Source organism: Rhineura floridana, chromosome 11, assembly GCF_030035675.1.
Source record: "Rhineura floridana isolate rRhiFlo1 chromosome 11, rRhiFlo1.hap2, whole genome shotgun sequence".
NCBI lineage: Eukaryota > Metazoa > Chordata > Lepidosauria > Squamata > Rhineuridae > Rhineura > Rhineura floridana.
The window spans coordinates 1,573,263-1,593,014 of record NC_084490.1 but is presented as its reverse complement, the minus strand read 5'-3'; the positions used below and the strand labels follow the sequence as shown (position 1 = coordinate 1,593,014).

Sequence of the window (19,752 nt, the reverse complement as noted above, 5' to 3'; positions counted from 1 at the left end):
CTCTCTCCTACTCCCACAAACTATCCATGACAGGAGCCAGCCCTGAAACCTTTTGCTCCACAGCAACGGCCAGGATGAACAGAGTCCCCCCCTCCCCTCGGGCCCTGCCAGGTCTCTAACCAAGGATGCTGGGGTCTGCGTGGAGCATCATCGGACGCCTCTTGATCTTTGCAGCTTGACTGGTCTCAAAAGACGGTGGCTTGGGGTTGTGGTTGGACTGGAATAGGGACTGCAGGCTGCTGCAGCTCAGCCAGGAGGCTTCCTGCAAGGGCAAAGAACAGGAGGAAAAGAGCGGGACAGGCTTCGTCATAGAAGGGAAGAGCGGACCCAGTGCTGAGCGGGGCACCCCTCAGCCCCAGGCCAACAAGGAGCTCTCCTTTCTGCATTTTACAAACATACGTTGGAGGCCTGAATGGAGTCCAAAACTCCAATGGGAAAGTGATCTACAAATTGACATTGACAGACTGGAATGGGTGTCTATTTGTTTCAATAAAATTAATAACTCGGTCTTGAGACCAATGGAACCCTGTTACATAGATGGCACAGGACACCAATCCAATCTGCACATATTCCTCACTGGAACCTTACTGCTGGCGTGGCTGTACCACCAAGGGTACATATTTTCACCTCTGGTGATCGTGCCCTCCATTCATTCATTTTGGGACACGGCTCACCAGGAAATTTGTAATATTACTGAAGAAGCTGTACAATGTACTCTGGAGTTGTTCCTATTGTCTTTAATTATGGGTCCCAAACTAGATGTGAAGTTTAAGTCACTTATATCTACCCTACTGTGGGCCACCAAACAGACTACAGTCTAAAAATGGAAAACTTTGCATGGACTGGACAAGACCTCCAGGAATAGGAAAGGGTGGCATATTGTGCTTGTGGAGAAAATCACCTGCAAGATATACATTCTGTTGCAAGGTCTGGCGAAGCCTCAACCATTCAGTGCCACCTGGTGGATGCTGATTGACTATACTGCACAACACAACCTGCATGGACATTTACCTGTTGCTGCAAAATGTATTTGGGCTACCTGAACTTCTGAACTATTTTACGACATTTTTATGATAGAGCTATGCTGACTCCAAGCTCCCTTTGTTGGGGTTCTTTTGTGTTTCAGTTTTGAATATCCTGTAATAACCTGATTTTTTTCTTCTTTATCTCCTTCCTATTTTCTGAACAGAATCATAGAGTTGGAAGTGGCCTGGAAGGCCCTGGACTCCACCCCCCTGCTCAGTGCAGGAATCCACATTGAAGCATCCGCAGCAGGTGGCTGTCTCCTGAATGCCTCCAGGGTTGGACAACCCACCACCTCCCTCGGTCATGAAACTCAGCAACTGCACCTCTGAGTTCTCCGAGAGCCCTCAGGCAGATGCCATCCGGACCTGGCAATTTTTGTCTATTAAGACCTAGCACTTCATCTCTCATCACCACTATCTCCCTCGGGTCCTCAGACTTCCTTCCTAAAAAAAACTAGTTCAGGCACAGAGATCTTCCCTGCCTCCTCCACTGTGGTTTATTGTCAGTCCCATTCCTAATGGTCCCTAACATGCACACGTCATTGGTTATTTAGCAAAACTAGACATTTTTTCGAGTTTAAAAAAACAACAAGTTGGGTGGGGTGGGGAAGACAAGAATAACAACCTTCTGGAGGCTGGATATAATGGGGCCATCGCTGCCTTATTGTCCCCTTGCATTTCTATTGCCAAAGTTCCTTTTTGTTCTCTTCACAGGGAAGATGAAGGAAGCCTTTTCCCCTCTAATAGTCTGACTCCAGTTGTTAACCATGCTGGCATCTCCCTAACCCTGGTGGCACGTTTTGGTCTTGAACAACCTCCATGCATTCTGGAGAGACTTGACTCTCTTCACTGCCTCCCTCAGCCTTCCTTTTTACTAATTCCCATGTTTTCAGGAAGATGCCCCTTCTGTAGTCAAATGTGCTGGGCTCCCCTGTCCATTTACACATTTGTTGAATTTGAGAGTACTGGGAGGGGTGTGTGTCAGTAATTAATAATAATATTCAAATTTAACCACAAGGAAAAAAGAGACAGGAGCGGAAAGGACAGCTCCCTACCTGCTGCTGCTGTTGGCGCTGCTGATTGGCTCTCTGCTTGGCACGGCGCTCCAGGAACTGCTTTGCGAACTCTTTGGCTTCCAGAGTGTCTCCCAGGTAGGAGCGGATGCAGTCATGGACATCGTAAGGGGATTCCACCTCCTTCAGGAACGCGACCACAGTGGGCACTGGAGAGGGGGAAGAGGAGGAGAATGAGGACGCCCCCTTCGCAGGGAGAGGAAGGGGCTTCTCATCCTTCCAGCCACACCGTGTGGGAAGAAAGAGACAAAAAACCACCAACTTTTGCTGCAAGGCTCCTCCTAATCCTGAACACTGTGCACGAGTCATGTGCCCCAACTTCTGCCAAGCAAGTACTGCAATGCCTGCCTAGGTTGGTAGGGGGAGTAAGTGTATGTGTAACGGTTTTTGTGTTCCGTTTCTTCCCCCCAAACACACTTTATTGGTCCCCACTTATTTATAAGCGGCCTTATTGCTTTTCCAAAGCAACATTCCACACAGCAAAATAGAAATAAGCAGTAAAGTATTAAATGAAGCACCTTCAGCAGCTGGCACTTTCGAGATGGCCCTGGCCAGCTTTACGACTCTGCAGTTTTGGTTTCTTAGGTACCTTCCCCGCTACCCCCCCACACACACACCTCAATGCATCCCAGCCTGGGGGCCTTGTGCCTCTCCCTCCACCCTGCCCCATACCATCAAGGTTGCTGGAGGTATTGAGGGCATGGAGCATCTGCTCACACCACTGAGTGAAACCGTCCTGGGGCTTCTGGATTCCCTGCAGCAGCTTGAGAAGCTTCTCCTCCTCGTCGGTTTTCTTCCTGCTCTGCCGGCAAGAGGCGCTATACGTGTCCCTGTGCCAGGAGGGGCGAGAGGGAGAAGGAGAAGGAGAGAGAGAGAACTCGGCCCCAGCTCTTCCGCTCCCCACTTGCACCCCGCTGCCTGCCCGTCCTTCCTGCACTGCCACACTCACCCCAGGGACGGGCTGCTCCGGCTGTTCTTCAAGCCGAGGCTCCTGGCAAGGGGGCCGCAGTTCTTCACGCTCTCTTCCCAGAGGCTGACGGGGCTGTTCTTGTCGTGGCCCCCCCACAGTGGCCCCGAGTCTGCTCCCCACTGCGACGGGAGGCTGCTCAGGCTGTGGCCACCATGCTAAGGAAAAGAAGGGGCAAAGTGGGTTGCAATTCCCCTGGGCCCTGGGGTTGCAGGGCAAGAGCAGAGAGCCTTCCATGCTGGAGCTCTCCTTTCCCAAGTATGAACAACAGGAGGAGGCAGGATGGGGGCACCCCACTTTCTGCAAGGGGCATTTATGGGGAGCTATGGGACAGACTGCTTCCCTCTGGCATCTCGGGGGCCAAGATACAGGAACTCAGAGGTTGCTCTCACTTTGGCTCCAACTCCCTCCCGAAGCAAGGGCACAGGCTGGCTGGCCTATTGATGTTACATTGCCCCCACCGCGGTGTGGTTTACAGCGCTGGCCAAGGATACCCTGAGAGTGTTTCCAAGCAGATTACATGACAATAATGCTCGGGGGGGGCAGCGCCATGGACCCTGTCAGGTTCCCTCAAGTGATCCCGCTCCTGATATACAAGAGAGTGTCAGGCAGCCTTCTGACCGGGGGGGGGGGGGCAGGGGGAATTCCTCCTCCAATGTAATTCACAGGCCTGGGCAGCTGCTGACCCACGGGCAAAGGGCTTCGGATTCAAGGGGTCTGGCCTTCGCCTGCCTGGCCCCCCAAGCTACATCTGAGAGGCAGGAGGGGAGGCCCACTTACGACTCTCTGCTGTGCCCGCTGCTGCTGCTGCTTCTGCAAGTGCCTCTCGCTCTCTTGCTGCAGCTCCAGCAGGGCCTTCATGGAGACGCTCTGCTTGGCCACCCCACCCCAGAGGGGGTGCGAGTTCTGCTGCTGAAGCAGCTTCAGCAGCTCCTGCTGACGACACTGCAGGGGGAGACAGCAAGGGGCGGCCATGGAGGAGGAGGAGGAGGAGGGGACAACGCCAGGCTCCTCCCTCACTGCCAGCACGCACCGGGGGCAAAACCCACTCCTCCTGCCCAACACCTGTACCGAGCGGAGCACTCACCTCTTCCCGCAGCTCCCGGCAGGCTCGGGAATCTCCCAGTTTCTGGATGTCAGCTATGCTGAAGCTATTCTGGGTGGACGAGGAGGCAGCGTTCACCGACTGCTGGCCCCAGGACGACGAAGAGGACAGCTAGAGAGTGAGCAGCAGACCCTCTGAAATCCCAGCTGCCACATACCAAGTCACTAAACAGTCCCCTGCTGCCCCCCACGTCTACTGAAGCCAGGAATCTCACCTCCTCTCCAGAGACCAAAGGTCATAATCAGCCCCCCCCCCCCCCCCGCGGTGGTAGGAACTCTGCTCCTGCCTCTCCCCCTCCCCGGTCTCTCAGTTCTCATAGCCTCTGTTTAAATATGACTCACCCAAATTCACTCCTCCCAAGATCTCCCCCCAACCCCAACCCCACAGAACCCTCGGCTCAGAGCCACACCCACCCACCCACCTTCCCCAAAGAGCCCTCCACAGCCCCCCTCCTCACCCTTCCCTGAAATAAGGTACAGCTTCTTCTGAGGGAGGAATACAGGTGCTCTGAAGCAAAACCCTGGAAGTGGGATCCACCGCCAAGGGACTCCTGTGCCACCCCCCCCCAGGGAGCCCAGCTGCTCACAGCGGCAGCTCAAGGAGGAGAGGGAGGAGACCTACAGGGCTCAAGCCCCACCTGCGCATGGGGGGCCGTGCCAGCACTTGCCCTTGCCTGCTTGCGCCGAAACACCTCTTCCTCTTCACGGCGCTTCCGCTCCTCCTCGTCCCTCTTAGCCCTGAGTTCGGCGCCTCTCCGCTCTTGGAGCTGTGGGGAGGAAGGGAGGGAGGGGAGGGGAGAAGCCAGTTGCAGGAGGGCTCCCCAATCTCCCACCGCCAGCCACCGCCTGACCATGGGCTGTGCTACTCACTTTATGTTGCAGTTGCAGTTGCTCTAAGATTGGACCCTGAGTTGAAGAATTAATTGGAATATCCCATAAGCTGGCTTCACCGCCTGCAAGAGAAAGAACCAAGAGATTTGGGGGGGGGGCAGTTACCTATATTAAAAAATGAACCCTGTGAAGTAGAATCTGAGGACTTCTCTAGTGGTGGTGGTTAATATTATTAAATGTATTACCCATCCTTCACCAGCAGGTCCCAAGGTGAGTTACAACAGTTTAAAATTCAATGTTAAAAACAATTAAAACAGATTACAATCGCAGGAATAAGGGTGAGTGCTAAACATATACACCTCAGGTATCCAAGGCCAGGGCAAAGAGATGCATTTATTTATTTATTTATTTATTTATATACCGCCCTAAGCCCAAGGGCTCTCTGGGCGGCGTACATAACAATAAAACAATCAGAAAATATATAAATACAATAATAAATGGAATCAAACCAAACAGACGTAAACAAAAATCAAAACAGCAGCAAAATACATCAATAAATATTAATAGTACACATTAAAATGCCTGGGAATATAAAAAGGTTTTCACCTGGCGCCGAAAAGATAGCAGCGTCAGCACCAGGCGCACCTCATCTTCAGTATGCAGCAAAAACTGTATAGTGAAGATGCCAGGCGCATCTCTATGGGGGAATTCCACAACTTAGGGGCTGCCACAAAGAAGGCCCTGCCCAAAACTTTGGAGGATGGCCCCTTTGCCAATCTTAACCCCAAACAGTGTCTGCAGGGAAGGAGGCAGCCTTTCAGAAATGTGGAGCCTAAGTTGTTTTACAACATGGGCTATATGGATTCTAAAAGCAACCCCAGCCACTGCATTTTGCCCCAGTAGAAATCTGGGTCATCTTCAAGGGCAGCCCCACATACAGCACATTGCAGTAATCCAATCTGGAAGTCACCAGAGCATGGAGTACTGTGGAGTACTGTGGCCAAGTCATCTCTGTTCAGAAGGGGCCAAAAGGCAGTGAGCCAGCTGGAACTGGAGAAAGGCAGTCCTTGCCACTGAATTTGTTTTATTATTACACACGCACAAAGGAAAAGGTGAGCAGCTACACACCCTTTCCAGGGAGAAAGCAAGAGTTTTCCACTTATGCTTTGCTTAGCCCTTGAGGGCACAGAGCTGGTGGCCATGCAATATCTCCCTCTAAACGACAACTCTTCCTTCATCTGTAGCAACTGTTACACTTCAGACGTTACCAGTGGACTTCTAGAGGTCTTTTATAAAGCATTTCACAACCAATGAACTTTAACCTATGAACTATGGAAACATACAAAAGGCACCGACCCATCCACAGGTAATTCCAGTTCCACAAATGTGAGAAAAAAGAAACTAATGACCAAATGAGTGCTGCTTATAACCCTCTATGACTGAGACAGGTTTTTTCATTTTTTTGTGAGCCAAACATTAAGCTCTCCAGCCTTAATTTCTAAAGGAATGGTCCTAAACGATTCAGAAGCCTGCTTCCTGCACACCAGCAACTAGCTGCCCCCACTCCCCAAGGAGAAGAGTATCTTGTTTCCTTGCTGTTCGTAGGCCATGCATCCACATAACCTCCCTGCAAGGTAGCTGAGGAATATTGCCATTTCAGCGTAGGACCCAGAGGGAATCTGAACTTAGACAAGAGTATTATGATATATTCCAAGAACTATCTTGGTCTTCCTATGAATGCCAAAGGCCCGGCTGCTCTCCAGCATTGTGCAATGCCAGCTCTGCTCTCTTCTCCCCTCCCCAGAACTTGCAACACCCAAACACAAGTGACCTGCTTGCGGTGAGGCTGAGGTATGTGTGTCCCACAGGGACCCGGTCTCTGGCACAGATATTGATCGGTTCATAGAAGGAGTCATTCCCTGCTCCCCGGCTCTGCAAACAAGCAAGATGGCAGGTTACGAAGAGGAGAGACAGAAAAGGCTTTTCCACACACGCACCAGAGGAGGAGGAGAAGAGGCAACCCTGCTTCTAGACCTCGTTGCAGGCAGAAGATGCATCAGGAGCTACATCTGCCATATAAGCACAAGGATCTCCCACTCCAAACTCTTTAACAGTAAACACCCCCCAAAAGCTAAAATTAAGTTTCTGAAACAAAGAAAGCATGGATAAAAAGCCGAGGGAAGAGAGAAAAAGAGAAAGGGCTGTGTGGGTGTCAGTTCTGGGCCTGAAAACAAACTCCTGGGCTAAGGAGATGTTCAGAAGTTCACTCTTCCAGTTGTGGTTGGGGGACCTCAGGGGGATCTAGTAAAAACCTAAGCAGATCCTGCAAGCCAGCCATGTAGCCACCCTTGCTCTAAAGGCATGACCTCTCAATGTGGCCCAGGCACCCCGCTCCAAATTCTTCCGCAGACGCTCTCGGTCCAGCAAAGACTGTGTTGACAGCCAGCCAGTCCCCAGGCCACTGAGGAGGCTGGGAAGAGTCCCTTGCCAGGAGCAAGGCCACCCAGAGAGGGTCTGGCAAGGAAGCTTTACAAGGAAACAGCCCCTCCCCCCGCAGCCCCTGCGTGCATCACCAATGACTGGCGGGTGGAGTCTGAACTTGCAGGCACCGGGTCTCACCTCGGCTTCAGAGCCTGCAGCTGCTGCAAGAAGGTGGTGAGCTGCTGTTGCGTCAGGTCCCCGGCTGCCCCCTTCTGCGGGAGGGCACACTGCGCATACTGCTGCCTGCTGGGGGGGGGGCGAAGGGAGGAAAGGGTATCAGGGGCCAGAAACGCTCCAGCAGCCGCTGCTGGAGCCACTCGCAAGGCAACAGAGCCAGGCAGCAGCTTCCGCCCTCCTGTGGCGGTGTGCAGCCAGTAGCCTCCTGAGCAGCGCAGGAGGCAGGGGAGTACCACCGCCCCCACCTCCCTCCTCCTTTCTGAAGGAGAGGAAGTGCAAGGGACCTGAGCCCTCCAAGCACCTCCGCCGCTGCTCAAGGGAGGCCTCCAGCTGAACTCCAACGGCTGCCTAAGCAGGTGGCCGGCCTGATGCAGAAGCACGGTACCTGTTGACGATCTGAAGCAACTGCTGGTGCTGGAGCTGCTGGTAGAGGGCGGCAGCGGCCAGTTCCTGCTGCTTCTTCAGGCGCTCCTGGTCCATGTTTCCCTGGGCGCGCAGGCGGAAAAAGGCACAATCAGGTCACAGGCCCAGAAGTGGTGGTGGTGCTCAGAGAGCATGATCTAAGAAGCCACATGGGACCTGAGGGCAGCAAGAAGCTCCCCACCCCCCAACTCAGACAGAAGCAGCATCCCTCTCCCCCCCCCGCTTCACAAACATGCGGGGCATGCACACCCAGCCACGGTCTCCCTCTCCCCCAGACACTTCACAGAGAGAGGGAGGGAGAGAGAGAGAGAGAGTGTGTGTGTGTGTGTGTGTGTGAAAGAGAGAGAGAGAGAGAGAGAGAGAGAGAGACTTTTGTTTTTTAGGTTTATGAAGAGGAGTCTTACCCAACTCAGCACTCTCCCCACCCACCTCACAGTGCATCAAGTTCCCCATATCAAGAAGGGGGAGGGAGGGAGGACCCATGTAGAGCCAAAAGCCCCAACCCCCATTCGCAGGCAGCGAAACTGGCTCGGAGGGAACATTTCAGCAATTTTCAGGAGAGAGGAGCCAAAGAGGGTTGAACGTCCTGGTTCCCTTCAGCACCTGGAAGCTGCTCTTTCCAAAAACCCCTCCCTCCCAGCCCTATCCCATGACAGTAAAATGGTCGCACAGTGTTTTTCGGGGGGGGAGGGGGGTATTGCACACAGAAATGTCTACTTTCTCTTCTCAAACCTGCAGCCTGTTTTACAAAGCACCTCTACACAAGAGACGGGGCAGCCGTAGCCACCCCACCAAACACTGCTGCAGCCAGGGATGATGGGAGTTGTAGTCTAGCAACACCTGTGCTCTGTGCAAGGGGTCTGGATAGGCCCCTCCTCTCACTTGTCTCCTCCTCCTCCACGTGGGCCAGCTCTGTCTCCCCCAGATCCGAGACACCTTTCCCCTCTCCACCAGCCCTTTGGGTCCTCACCAGTAACGGGGGTGGCGATGGACCTGGAGCAAAAGGCACTCTTCCCCACATCTTAATGACTTCTCCCAGGGGCTGGAAGCCCTCATCGCAGCCTCGCTTCACCAGCAGGGACATAGTGAAGTAGCCAGCCTGGAACCACTCTGCCATCTCTTGAGTCGTGAAGGGGCCTGGTGGCAAAGAGGGAGGCTGGTGACCCAGGGCAAGGACTGTAGGCCCAGCACCATGGCATCCTCCTTTGGGGACACCCCAACCCCCAAACTCACCCTGGATCTCCCCCTGGGGATCCTTATAGAACCACTTCATGGCTGCTTCGTGAGAGAGTGGCAAGGCAGCAGCAGTGTTGCGATGATCCACGATGGTCTGTGTGAAGTGCTCCTCCTCCAGTGAGCTGTCCTGCAAGGAAGCCACCATCTTCTCTGCCTCCTGAGGGCGCAGAAAGGAGACAGGAAAATTTAGGGGGAAGAAGGAAGAGTGACAGGGGCTTCTGCTGCGGTTGCCACCTGCTCCCCAAACCCCCCCCCCCCAAACTTAGATTTCTGAACATCTGAAGCAGGAGAATTAACCAAAAGAAGAAGGCAGAAGAAACACAGGCCACTCTGTCCTGGCCACTTTTGGGCAAAACTAACAGTTGCTACTGCAGTGGTTGATGGTAGTAGCAGGTGGTAGTTCCACTGGTGCACCTATGATCTTTCAGACCGTATATACCGATATGAACCTGCCCGGGCCTTGAGATCTTCAGCAGAAGCCCTCCTCACAGTCCCAACACCCTCACAAGCATGATGGGTGGGGATGCCAGAGGGCTTTTTTGGTGGCCGCCCCTAGGCTTTGGAAGTGCCTGTCTAGGGAGGTAAGAATGGCTCCCTCTTTGCTATCCTTTCGTCAGCAGGTGAAGACTTTTTTATTCCAACGGGCTTTTGGAACAGAAGGTGCTTAGGACAGGGCCTTAAGAGGTGTGCTGTATTGCTCACGGTTTTAATTGCACTATTTTTAAATTGTTTTTAAGTATCTTGAGTGTATGTTAATGTTTTAATGTTGCGAACAGTTTGATTTTAGCTTAATGCAGATTCTTGTATCTTTTTATTATATGTATCCACTTTTATCTGTAAGCCGCCTTGAGTTCCAATTTTGGAAAAAGGGCGGGGTAAAAAAAAAGATCAAATAAATAAATAAATTACACAGAGGAGAGGGGGAAATGCCTCCTTCCTTCCAATCTCTTTATTACGAATATCCCCATATGAGGTATCTGAAGGGGGAGGTGTGACAAGTGGGTGTCCAAAGAGCAACCCTCCTTCCAGGATTTGGTCCCTGTGGGGAGAGGCCCGCTTTGGTGACACGGTCTGAGGAGAGGCCAGAGTCAGAGGACGGTCGCAGAGGAAGCAGAACGGTTCCTGGCTAACTCACATTGATTTCTGTGCCGTTTCCAGCTCGTTATTTTGATCATTTAAACTGTTAGTTTCAATTACTTGGGAGAGCCTCTTGCTCTAAGAAGTTGAGGTATACAGTTATTAAATAAGGAGATTTTGTTTTTTTGCCATCAACTTGGTTGGCCCGGATGTGGAAAACACTGTTTAGTGTAATGCAGTTTTATTGGATTAAGCAGGTGTTAACTGTGACTTTGCTGCATAGCCATAGCTATTTAGTCCTATGCCAGAGATGCATCTTTATTTAAGTATTGAGATGCTTTCTTTGTGAAATTATTTTATTTATTTATTTATTTGTTAAATTTTTATACCGCCCCACTAGCATAGCTCTCTGGGCGGTGTACAACAGAAAGTATATACAATAAAATCACATAAATCGGTACAAAAACATATATATAAAAATCCACTGTAACACCTGGTCAGATCAGCTCGAGGGCCTTTTTTAAAAATTCATCTTCAAACAAATTCCGCAACCGACTGGCAGATCAACCCGTTGCCCCTCCAGTTGTGGCCAATGGAAATGCTTTTCTGTGGTTGACTAGTGTGCTCACAGACTAAATGAAATCTACCTCACTGCATTTCAGACCACAAGGATGGCAGGTAGTTGTAAAGTAGGGCTGAGCCAAAAATTCTTCTTAGAGCGTTTCTGGCAGAAACTGCGCACGTGCGCATGCATAAGTGTTTCCAAGTCCAGTTCCGTGAACTCGCTCACCTTCTTTATTATCAGGGGTACATGGGGGGTGGCAATGAAGGTGGCTAGTAAGAGGTTAGTGGGCCAGGCAGAGAGGTATGGAGGGCCACATTCCTCTCCTGGGCCAAAGGGTCCCCCACCCCTGCCATAGAGGCAAGGTGGAAAGCATTGTTTTCATTCTGAATGGCTTCACAGCATTGTCATGAAGCCAATCAGGGAGAGGCTGACACTTTTTGCTATATTAGGCTGCATTAACAGAAGTATAGTTTCCAAATCGCATGAAGTATTAGTTCTCTGTTTACCACTAGTTAGGCCTCATCTTGAGTACCGAGTTCAATTCTGGTCCCCGCACTTCAAGAAGGATGCAGACAAACTAGAACAGGTTCAAAGAAGGGCAACAAGGATGATCAGGGCACTGGAAACAAAACCTTATGAGGAGAGACTGAAAGAACTGGCCCTGTTTAGCCTGGAGAAGACTGAGGGGAGATACGATAGCACTCTTCAAGTACATGAAAGGTTGTCACACAAAGGAGGGCCGGGATCTCTTCTCGATTGTCCCTGAGTGCAGGACACAGAATAATCGGCTCAAGTTGCAGGAAGCCAGATTTCAACTGAACACCAGGAAAAACTTGGAAAAAATTAACATATGCTTACTGACTTGCCTGGTTTGATGCAGCTGTTATTGCAGTGAGCTATTTCTTGGTCGAAAAGTGGGGTACAAATGTTAACTATTAAACCAACGCCCCAGGGCTGTGGTCTCTCCCAATAATAATTCAGGGGAACTGGCAGCCCTGGTCTTGCTGTTCAGCACAAAGCTCCAGAATTCCCTGCTGGGGAGTCACTGGCGTGACTGGCCTGAATGGAAGCCAGCCACGGAGCTGCCTGGCCCAACCCCTTTACTATGAGGACAGCCTGCCCACCAAGCAACCCACACAAGCCAGGCCCCTCCGGGACGACAACAGGAGGGGTTCCCACCCTCTTCCTGAATCACTCGCCTGCTGCAGGTGCTTCATCCCGTCTTCATCCTCATTGTCCCCAACAACTGTGAATTCAGTAGCAGCAGCAGCAGCAGCAGCTGTGGACGAGGACGTCGGGGTGGGAAGGGCAGCGACAGGGCTGAGCCGAGTCGGGTGGCTCAGGATGATGCCTGCGTCCCCTAGAGGGTTCAAGGGGCACGAGAGGAGCAGGGAGAGGGCACAGTGTTCATTCCTCTGCACGGAGCAACTCCCTCTCTGAGACAGCACCACCCCCAAGTACGGCCACCTTATGCCTGCCAACCCGCTCCTACCTTCCTGGCCGCCAGCTTTCCTCCTAGGTTGACGGAGGTCAGGCAGGCACCAGCTGCGATATACTAAGCCCGAGTGGAAGGCCAAGAAAAAGGAGGAGTCAAGGGCTTCCCCACCGCCACCGTCCACATACCGTCTAGAGCTTCCGCCTCTTTGTTGCCGCTGCCAGTGAGCACTGAGACCTCCGCTTTAGAGCAGCCCCTGGGCACGAAACTCTCACATTCACCCGCAGAAGGAAGAGCAGCAGTGGGAAAAGAGGGGCCCGATCGCCAGGGGGCACCGGGAGGAGCAGGCAGTTTCTCCTCTGGCACTTGCCAGGACTCCTTCCGTTCTGAGAGAGAGAAAGGGGAGCAGCAGAATGTTATCACCAGCCTTAAGAAGTCTGCAGCCATGGACACCGTCTCCCCCCAGCAGTTCCACCTCTGGCCTCTTACCTCTCTCCGCCCCCTCCTTTGCTGTGGGGCTGACAGGGACATCCCCACCCTCTCTCCTATCACCATCCTTGGCCTCTGGCAGGTCCTCCTCCTCCTCCTCCTCCTCCTCTTCTTCTTGCAGGGGCTGGAAGCTTAACTCCTGCTCCTCAAGAATTGGCTCTTTGGGGCTCTTCTGTGGAAGTGGGGAAGGTCCAGTATTAGCCTGGGGAGGCAATCTCAGAAGCTTTTCTCTGCTCAGAAAGGCGGAAGTAACGTGACTGTGAGGCTAGGGCAACCTTCCCTAACCCAGTGTCCTCTAGCCGCTTTAGACTACAACTCCCATCAGCCCCACCACTGTACTTTCGTGCTGGTTGGGTGGTGGTGCACAGTGCGAGTTCTGACAGTCCAAAACAGCTGGAGAGTACCATGCTGGGGAAAGCTGGCCTGTGGGAAGGTAAGGAACTAGAACCAGGTCATGGGGAAGGGAAGCAGCAAATCTCCAAGGAAAGAATTCCTTGGAAGAGGTTACCTGGCCTCCCCAATCTCTCTCTCTCTCTCTTCCATGAGAGCAGAGAGAAAGCTCCCCAAATCTCTTCCTGCCCCAAATCTCTCTCTCTCCCCACATGTAGAGTCAGCTGGGCGTAAAACAAAACCACCTCTGAGCACAGAACTTTGCAGTTTTCTACGGATTCCTTCAAATGCTCCTTTGGAAGGAATTAGGATCTCACAAGGGGAAGTAAAGTTGGCATGGGAGGGGTACCCATCCACCCACTGCACCTTCAGGGACATGAAGGCCCCAGAGGAGTCGAAAGTCCCCATCTCCTCTTCCTCATCTTCCAGGCACCACTCAGGCAGGCCATCCTTATCGTCCTCAAAGCTGTCGCTGTTGTGCCGATGACGGCGCCCGCTCCGCGGCTCATCCTCACGCTCCCGGAAGTCAAAATCAAACTTCCGCCGGCGCCCTTCTCCGCCATGCTCTCGCCAACCTGCAGATCGAGGCCCTCCATCTGGGGGGGGGGAAGGGAAGGGAGTCAAAACCAAACTCTTTTCCTCTTGCAGTGGGGCCTCTCCCAAAGTCAATCGGACATCCACCATTTCTCACACACATGCACGCACAAAAATACTGATGCAAAGCCCTCAACTAGGTTCCTCGCAGCCAGGCACTACAGGACATGCCTGGACATCTCACCTGGGCTGGCAGATCGCCAGCGCTCACTCTCCCGCCTGCTGCCTCCGCTCTGCCGCCAACTGCCCCCTGACCCAGCCACGCCACCGCCGCTCTCTTCCTCCTCCTCATGCTCCTCCCGGAGCGTGCGCCAGTTGTCACTGTCCGAGCGGGCAAACTCTTTGCGGCCTGAAGGAACCGCCTCCTCAAACTGAGGCCGGGCTAAAAAAAGAGGGCGGGGAAAGCAGAACAGAGGGGCCGTTACACCCCCAGGCACAAGGCAGCGGATCAGGATGACGCACCTGTCCACTACAGAGAGGCCGTTAAGCTGAGATGCGGTTCATAAGAGGCAGGAGCGCAGGTGGCTGCAGAAACATCCTACAGAAAGTAAAGCTGCAAACCACATCTGAAGGCGGCCCCTTGGCTTCAAATGCAGGAAAGGAGATTCCTCTACGGCAGCCGTTGGCAGCCTTTAGGCTTGCATGGTATGGGGTATTTTTTACTAGACTGCCCCCTCCCACGAGATCCACCAACTTCAGTCAGGTGCAAAACAGTGCCTGGGGAAGAGGGAAACTGGCCTTGTAATTAAGCACCCGCCTGGCAGGCACGGGCGGAATGGAACTGCATGCAGGCTGGCAAAAGAGGGGTGGTTTGCTCCACCACTCCCACCTTGCATCGAAACCAAGCAGGCTGTCAGGGGAGAGAAGCCCTCGTCTGCACCCAGCAACAAAAGCAGCAGGGTGTTTGAGGAGGGACAGAGCTTGCTACTGAAAAGGCTTACAGGCTAGCAACTGTATAATGTACAAGGCTGTTAATGCAACTCGTTCTCCCCCCCCCGCACCCCATCAGCCAACATCACTGGGACGATCTACTCACTGAGGCACAGATCATCTACTGACTGCCCCGTCATCTGCAAGGCAGATCCCCATCTACCTTCTGCCCTCCCTCCACTCTAAGCAGCTCTTGGCCCCAGAACTTCACTTGCTCAAATGTACCTCCTTCCCGTCGGATGGGCTTCTCAAACCGTCGTTCTCCTCTGCAGAAGGAAAAGAGGAGAGCGCGTCAAGGCAGAAAAAGAGGGCAGCAGGTTCCAACCCCAACCCCCCGCGCGCACGCACACACGCAAACACACAGCCCCATCATCATCATCCCAGCACCCGGCTCACCGGTCATCCCAACTCTGGCTACGGTGTATCTCGCGAACCCCGCCACGGCCAAAGGCTCCTTCTGCCTCCTCAATGCTTCTTTGGTAAAAGCCGCTCTCGCCACGGCCACGGCCTGTTGGGTGAGGAGAGGGGTGGTGCGAAAGGGGTCAGTAAACAGAAACCCACTCCCCATCCCCCAGGAGGGAGCAGGGGAATGCGCAGATGACAGAAGGCCTCCGCCGCCGCCCACTCGGATCCCTGCAAGCCCCCCGTGACATCTCCCTACCTCGGCTCCGGGTGCTGCCTCTTCCGCGGGAGACTCCTGCTGGGGCAGCCCCGCTGCCCTTTCCCATCAGCCTCAGCACTGCCACGCTGTTCACAGACATGGAGAAGTTCCTCTGCAGCAGATGTTAAAAAAGGAGAGCAGAAGGTGGGAAGAGGTCCCTAGATTCTGCCCCTCAAAGCTCACTCCACCAACACCCCTCCAGGGGCAAGCGGCCTGACCCCTACCTGCTCTTCTTCCGTCAAGGGTACCAACGCCAGGGGCTGCAGAGGGTCGTCCTGGAGAATGGCAGAGAACTCTTTATCCTGGATTTCCTCTGGGACCTGCAGGGAAGCCGTTAGCAGAGGGAGCCAGGAAAGGACGTTACCCGTGTGTGCATGCAGAGGGGTGACAAAAGCCCTCCCCGCTTTCCCCCCCAACCAAACCCATACTTCGCAGGTAGGAGGGAAGCAATGAGGACAAGCTGGCATGTCAGCTGTCGTTGAGCCTTGCAGCTTAGTGCCAAAAAAAAGGGGGGGGAGGCCAGATTTTATAAGTTCAGAGAGAAGAGGAAGTGCCCTCCCTCTCTTGGCCGCAGAGCCATCTGATGAAACCGGCGGGAAACAGGCTCGAGACAGACCGAAGAAGCAGCACCTGACGGCACAAGGTTTGTCCAGCCACAGAGCCACAAAGCCCAGCAAGGCCGCTGCTCCATCCAAAGGAAGCAAAACCTCCAGCAGCCAGATGTTGGGGACAAACAAGAGGCGATGGGGCCAGCTCTGGCTGCCTCTGACCAGCAAGACAGGCCTCCAGTGACAACCACCAGGACCATCCTCCCATTTGGCTCAAGGCTGCCATTCCCACCCCCTTGCCTCATCCACACAGTTTGCCCCAGGGGAGGCCATAGGCCCTGCAAGCCGAGGGCATGCCCACCACCCTGGGCCCAGAAGTGGCTGCCACTCTCTCCCAAGCTGCATGGCCTTTACCTTGTTGTCTTTCACGTAAAGTGCTAACATCTCTTCCCGCCCATATCGGTATTCGGCTAGCTTGTACTTTGGCATGGCAGGGGAAGGTGGGGGAGAAGCAATGCTCCCACCGCTGGAGAGTGCACGAAGCCTGGGGAGGGAGAGAAGGGGGAGGGACAAGCATTAGGCAACCAGTAGAGTGGCTAACCCCAGCTGAGAAAAAGCAAAGACGCCCTCTCTCGCCCTAGCCCACCTCCCACCCAGCAAGCCTTTCCCAAGAGGTCTGCTGCTTGCCACGGTTGCCCTGTGCCCAAAGGGACCATTTTGGGTCCAGGGGAGCGGACAGACAAGACTTAAAACTAAACAGGAAGAGTGGATGCAACAAACATGCAGAGGCTGAACTCTCTAGGCTGGAACAGGCAGGTAGGCACGACCTGCAGAAATGTTGGCTGCCAGGCACAGAATTACACACATGCACGGAGGGGCACGTTTCTTGCACTCAGTGCTAGTCAAGCACTTATGGGGTGCCTGGGGAGATCTCAGAAGCCAGAGAAGAGCAGAGGACTACTGTGGCTAGGTGCAAAGAACGCCCAAGGTCTGCATCGCTCTGTGCCCATCCTGGGGGCTGAGCACGTCCCTTCTTCGTGAGGAAATGCTAAAGCCTTCGGAGGGAAGTGTGTTCTGATTATAAAATCATGAGCAGAGGGACAGATAAATGGCCCAATGAAACTGGTGGGACAGTCAGCAGACTCAGGAGAGAGAAAAGGAAATAACTCTCAGACAACTGGCTTACGGAACTCACTACTACAAGATGAGGCAGCCCGCTGGCTGGGATGACCTTACAAGGGGGATTCAGTCCAATTCACAGCGGAATAGTGCCTGCCAGCGGCTATCAGCCACACTTACAGGAGCCCTCCAGGCTCAGAGGCCGTGCACCCCGAATACCACTGGAGCAACAAGAAGGCCTGAGGACTGGAAAGTGGCAAATGTAATGCCAATCTTCAAAAAGGGATCCAGAGGGGATCCCAGAAATTACAGGCCAGTTAGCTTAACTTCTGTCCCTGGAAAACTGGTAGAAAGTATTATTAAAGCTAGATTAACTAAGCACATAGAAGAACAAGCCTTGCTGAAGCAGAGCCAGCATGGCTTCTGCAAGGGAAAGTCCTGTCTCAGTAACCTATTAGAATTCTTTGAGAGTGTCAACAAGCATATAGATAGAGGTGATCCAGTGGACATAGTGTACTTAGACTTTCAAAAAGCTTTTGACAAGGTACCTCACCAAAGGCTTCTGAGGAAGCTTAGCAGTCATGGAATAAGAGGAGAGGTCCTCTTGTGGATAAGAAATTGGTTAAGAAGCAGAAAGCAGAGAGTAGGAATCAACGGACAGTTCTCCCAATGGAGGGCTGTAGAAAGTGGAGTCCCTCAAGGATCGGTATTGGGACCTGTACTTTTCAACTTGTTCATTAATGACCTAGAATTAGGAGTGAGCAGTGAAGTGGCCAAGTTTGCTGACGACACTAAATTGTTCAGGGTTGTTAAAACAAAAAGGGATTGCGAAGAACTCCAAAAAGACCTCTCCAAACTGAGTGAATGGGCAGAAAAATGGCAAATGCAATTCAATATAAACAAGTGTAAAATTATGCATATTGGAGCAAAAAATCTGAATTTCACATATACGCTCATGGGGTCTGAACTGGCGGTGACCGACCAGGAGAGAGACCTCGGGGTTGTAGTGGACAGCACGATGAAAATGTCGACCCAGTGTGCGGCAGCTGTGAAAAAGGCAAATTCCATGCTAGCGATAATTAGGAAAGGTATTGAAAATAAAACAGCCGATATCATAATGCCATTGTACAAATCTATGGTGCGGCCGCATTTGGAACATTGAGTACAGTTCTGGTCGCCTCATCTCAAAAAGGATATTATGGAGTTGGAAAAGGTTCAGAAGAGGGCAACCAGAATGATCAAGGGGATGGAGCGACTCCCTTACGAGGAAAGGTTGCAGCATTTGGGGCTTTTTAGTTTAGAGAAAAGGCGGGTCAGAGGAGACATGATAGAAGTGTATAAAATTATGCATGGCATTGAGAAAGTGGATAGAGAAAAGTTCTTCTCCCTCTCTCATAATACTAGAACTCGTGGACATTCAAAGAAGCTGAATGTTGGAAGATTCAGGACAGACAAAAGGAAGTACTTCTTTACTCAGCGCATAGTTAAACTATGGAATTTGCTCCCACAATATGCAGTAATGGCCACCAGCTTGGACGGCTTTAAAAGAAGATTAGACCAATTCATGGAGGACAGGGCTATCAATGGCTACTAGCCGTGATGGCTGTGCTCTGCCACCCTAGTCAGAGGCAGCATGCTTCTGAAATCCAGTTGCTGGAAGCCTCAGGAGGGGAGAGTGTTCTTGCACTCGGGTCCTGCTTGCAGGCTTCCCCCAGGCACCTGGTTGGCCACTGTGAGAACAGGATGCTGGACTAGATGGGCCACTGGCCTGATCCAGCAGGCTCTTCTTATGTTCTTATGTTCTTAAGGGAGCTCTGTTGCCCTTAAACCCCTACTGGTGGGCTTCCCTTTGTGGCACCTGCCCAGCCGATGTGCAAAGCAGGATGCTGACTAGATGAGCTGTGGGGCGCATCCAGCTGCAGGGCTCTCCGAGGAGACAACTCAAGCAAGCAGGCACAGTGGCAGCAACCTTTAAAAAAAATCCAGGATGTATATGCCCCCTCCCGCAGCTTGCCTAAAACACAGCAGCCAGCCCTCCAAGTGGCACCCGTGCCCCCCGCTCACCACTCTGGCCCGAAGTTCAGCGTCTCAGCTGCCATCCCTACTGCTCCTCCTTGGATGATCTCTCACTGGCTCCTGTCTTTGCTCTTCTCCAATGACCTTGGAAATGCAGGAGAGTCAAAGCCAGCCACAACAAAGAGTTTGCCAACTTATGGGGCAGAGCCTCTGCTACTGCACCCAAACCACTATAGTTAGCCAAGACATGGAAAGAACGGGGGGCGGGATCTCTAGAGACTTAATTAAGCTTGAAGCTTCCAGGAGCAAGGGGGGGAGGGGGAGGAGGAGGAGAAGAAGAAGAAGAAGAAGAAGAGGAGGAGGAGGCTAGGCCCAGCTGCTAGAATACCAAACGGAGCCTTTTAAAACATGCTGCCCACCTTGGCTATAGCTTAAACAATTCGCCCTAGATCACCCCCTCCAGCTGGAAGTCCAATCTCAAAAGCCGGGAACCTGCAAAAGAGAAGAGGAGACCAAAAGCAGATTACTTAAAGCTTACTGAAACTGCAGGCTAGAAAGGGCAGCTTGTTGCCTCCAAGTCTGGGGTTGGCGCCCAAGAATCCAGGCTGGCA

General features: G+C 52.7%; 1 protein-coding gene across 6 annotated transcripts in view; it reads right to left on the bottom strand.

Moving 5' to 3' along the window:
• GIGYF1 (GRB10 interacting GYF protein 1) overlaps positions 1-19,752 on the bottom strand; it is a 44,898-nt gene that overhangs the window by 9,041 nt on the left and 16,105 nt on the right. For 3 of the 6 annotated variants that reach the window (XM_061588940.1, XM_061588939.1, XM_061588938.1), the window contains 25 exons: positions 19,561-19,633; positions 19,190-19,285; positions 16,421-16,550; positions 15,683-15,778; positions 15,459-15,570; positions 15,194-15,305; positions 15,023-15,063; positions 14,052-14,249; positions 13,640-13,869; positions 12,884-13,055; positions 12,583-12,780; positions 12,159-12,319; positions 9,315-9,474; positions 9,052-9,218; positions 8,044-8,144; positions 7,620-7,727; positions 6,832-6,932; positions 5,040-5,122; positions 4,808-4,936; positions 4,153-4,281; positions 3,846-4,010; positions 3,048-3,223; positions 2,771-2,928; positions 2,081-2,247; positions 121-262 (listed from right to left, as the gene is read on the bottom strand). In XM_061588940.1, the coding sequence (XP_061444924.1) occupies positions 121-262; positions 2,081-2,247; positions 2,771-2,928; positions 3,048-3,223; positions 3,846-4,010; positions 4,153-4,281; positions 4,808-4,936; positions 5,040-5,122; positions 6,832-6,932; positions 7,620-7,727; positions 8,044-8,144; positions 9,052-9,218; positions 9,315-9,474; positions 12,159-12,319; positions 12,583-12,780; positions 12,884-13,055; positions 13,640-13,869; positions 14,052-14,249; positions 15,023-15,063; positions 15,194-15,305; positions 15,459-15,570; positions 15,683-15,778; positions 16,421-16,550; positions 19,190-19,224 (3,271 nt within the window). In that variant the 5' untranslated portion in view covers positions 19,225-19,285; positions 19,561-19,633. The remainder of the gene's footprint in view (positions 1-120; positions 263-2,080; positions 2,248-2,770; positions 2,929-3,047; positions 3,224-3,845; positions 4,011-4,152; positions 4,282-4,807; positions 4,937-5,039; positions 5,123-6,831; positions 6,933-7,619; positions 7,728-8,043; positions 8,145-9,051; positions 9,219-9,314; positions 9,475-12,158; positions 12,320-12,582; positions 12,781-12,883; positions 13,056-13,639; positions 13,870-14,051; positions 14,250-15,022; positions 15,064-15,193; positions 15,306-15,458; positions 15,571-15,682; positions 15,779-16,420; positions 16,551-19,189; positions 19,286-19,560; positions 19,634-19,752) is intronic. The other 3 variants (XM_061588943.1, XM_061588941.1, XM_061588942.1) reach the window with 3 other exon arrangements.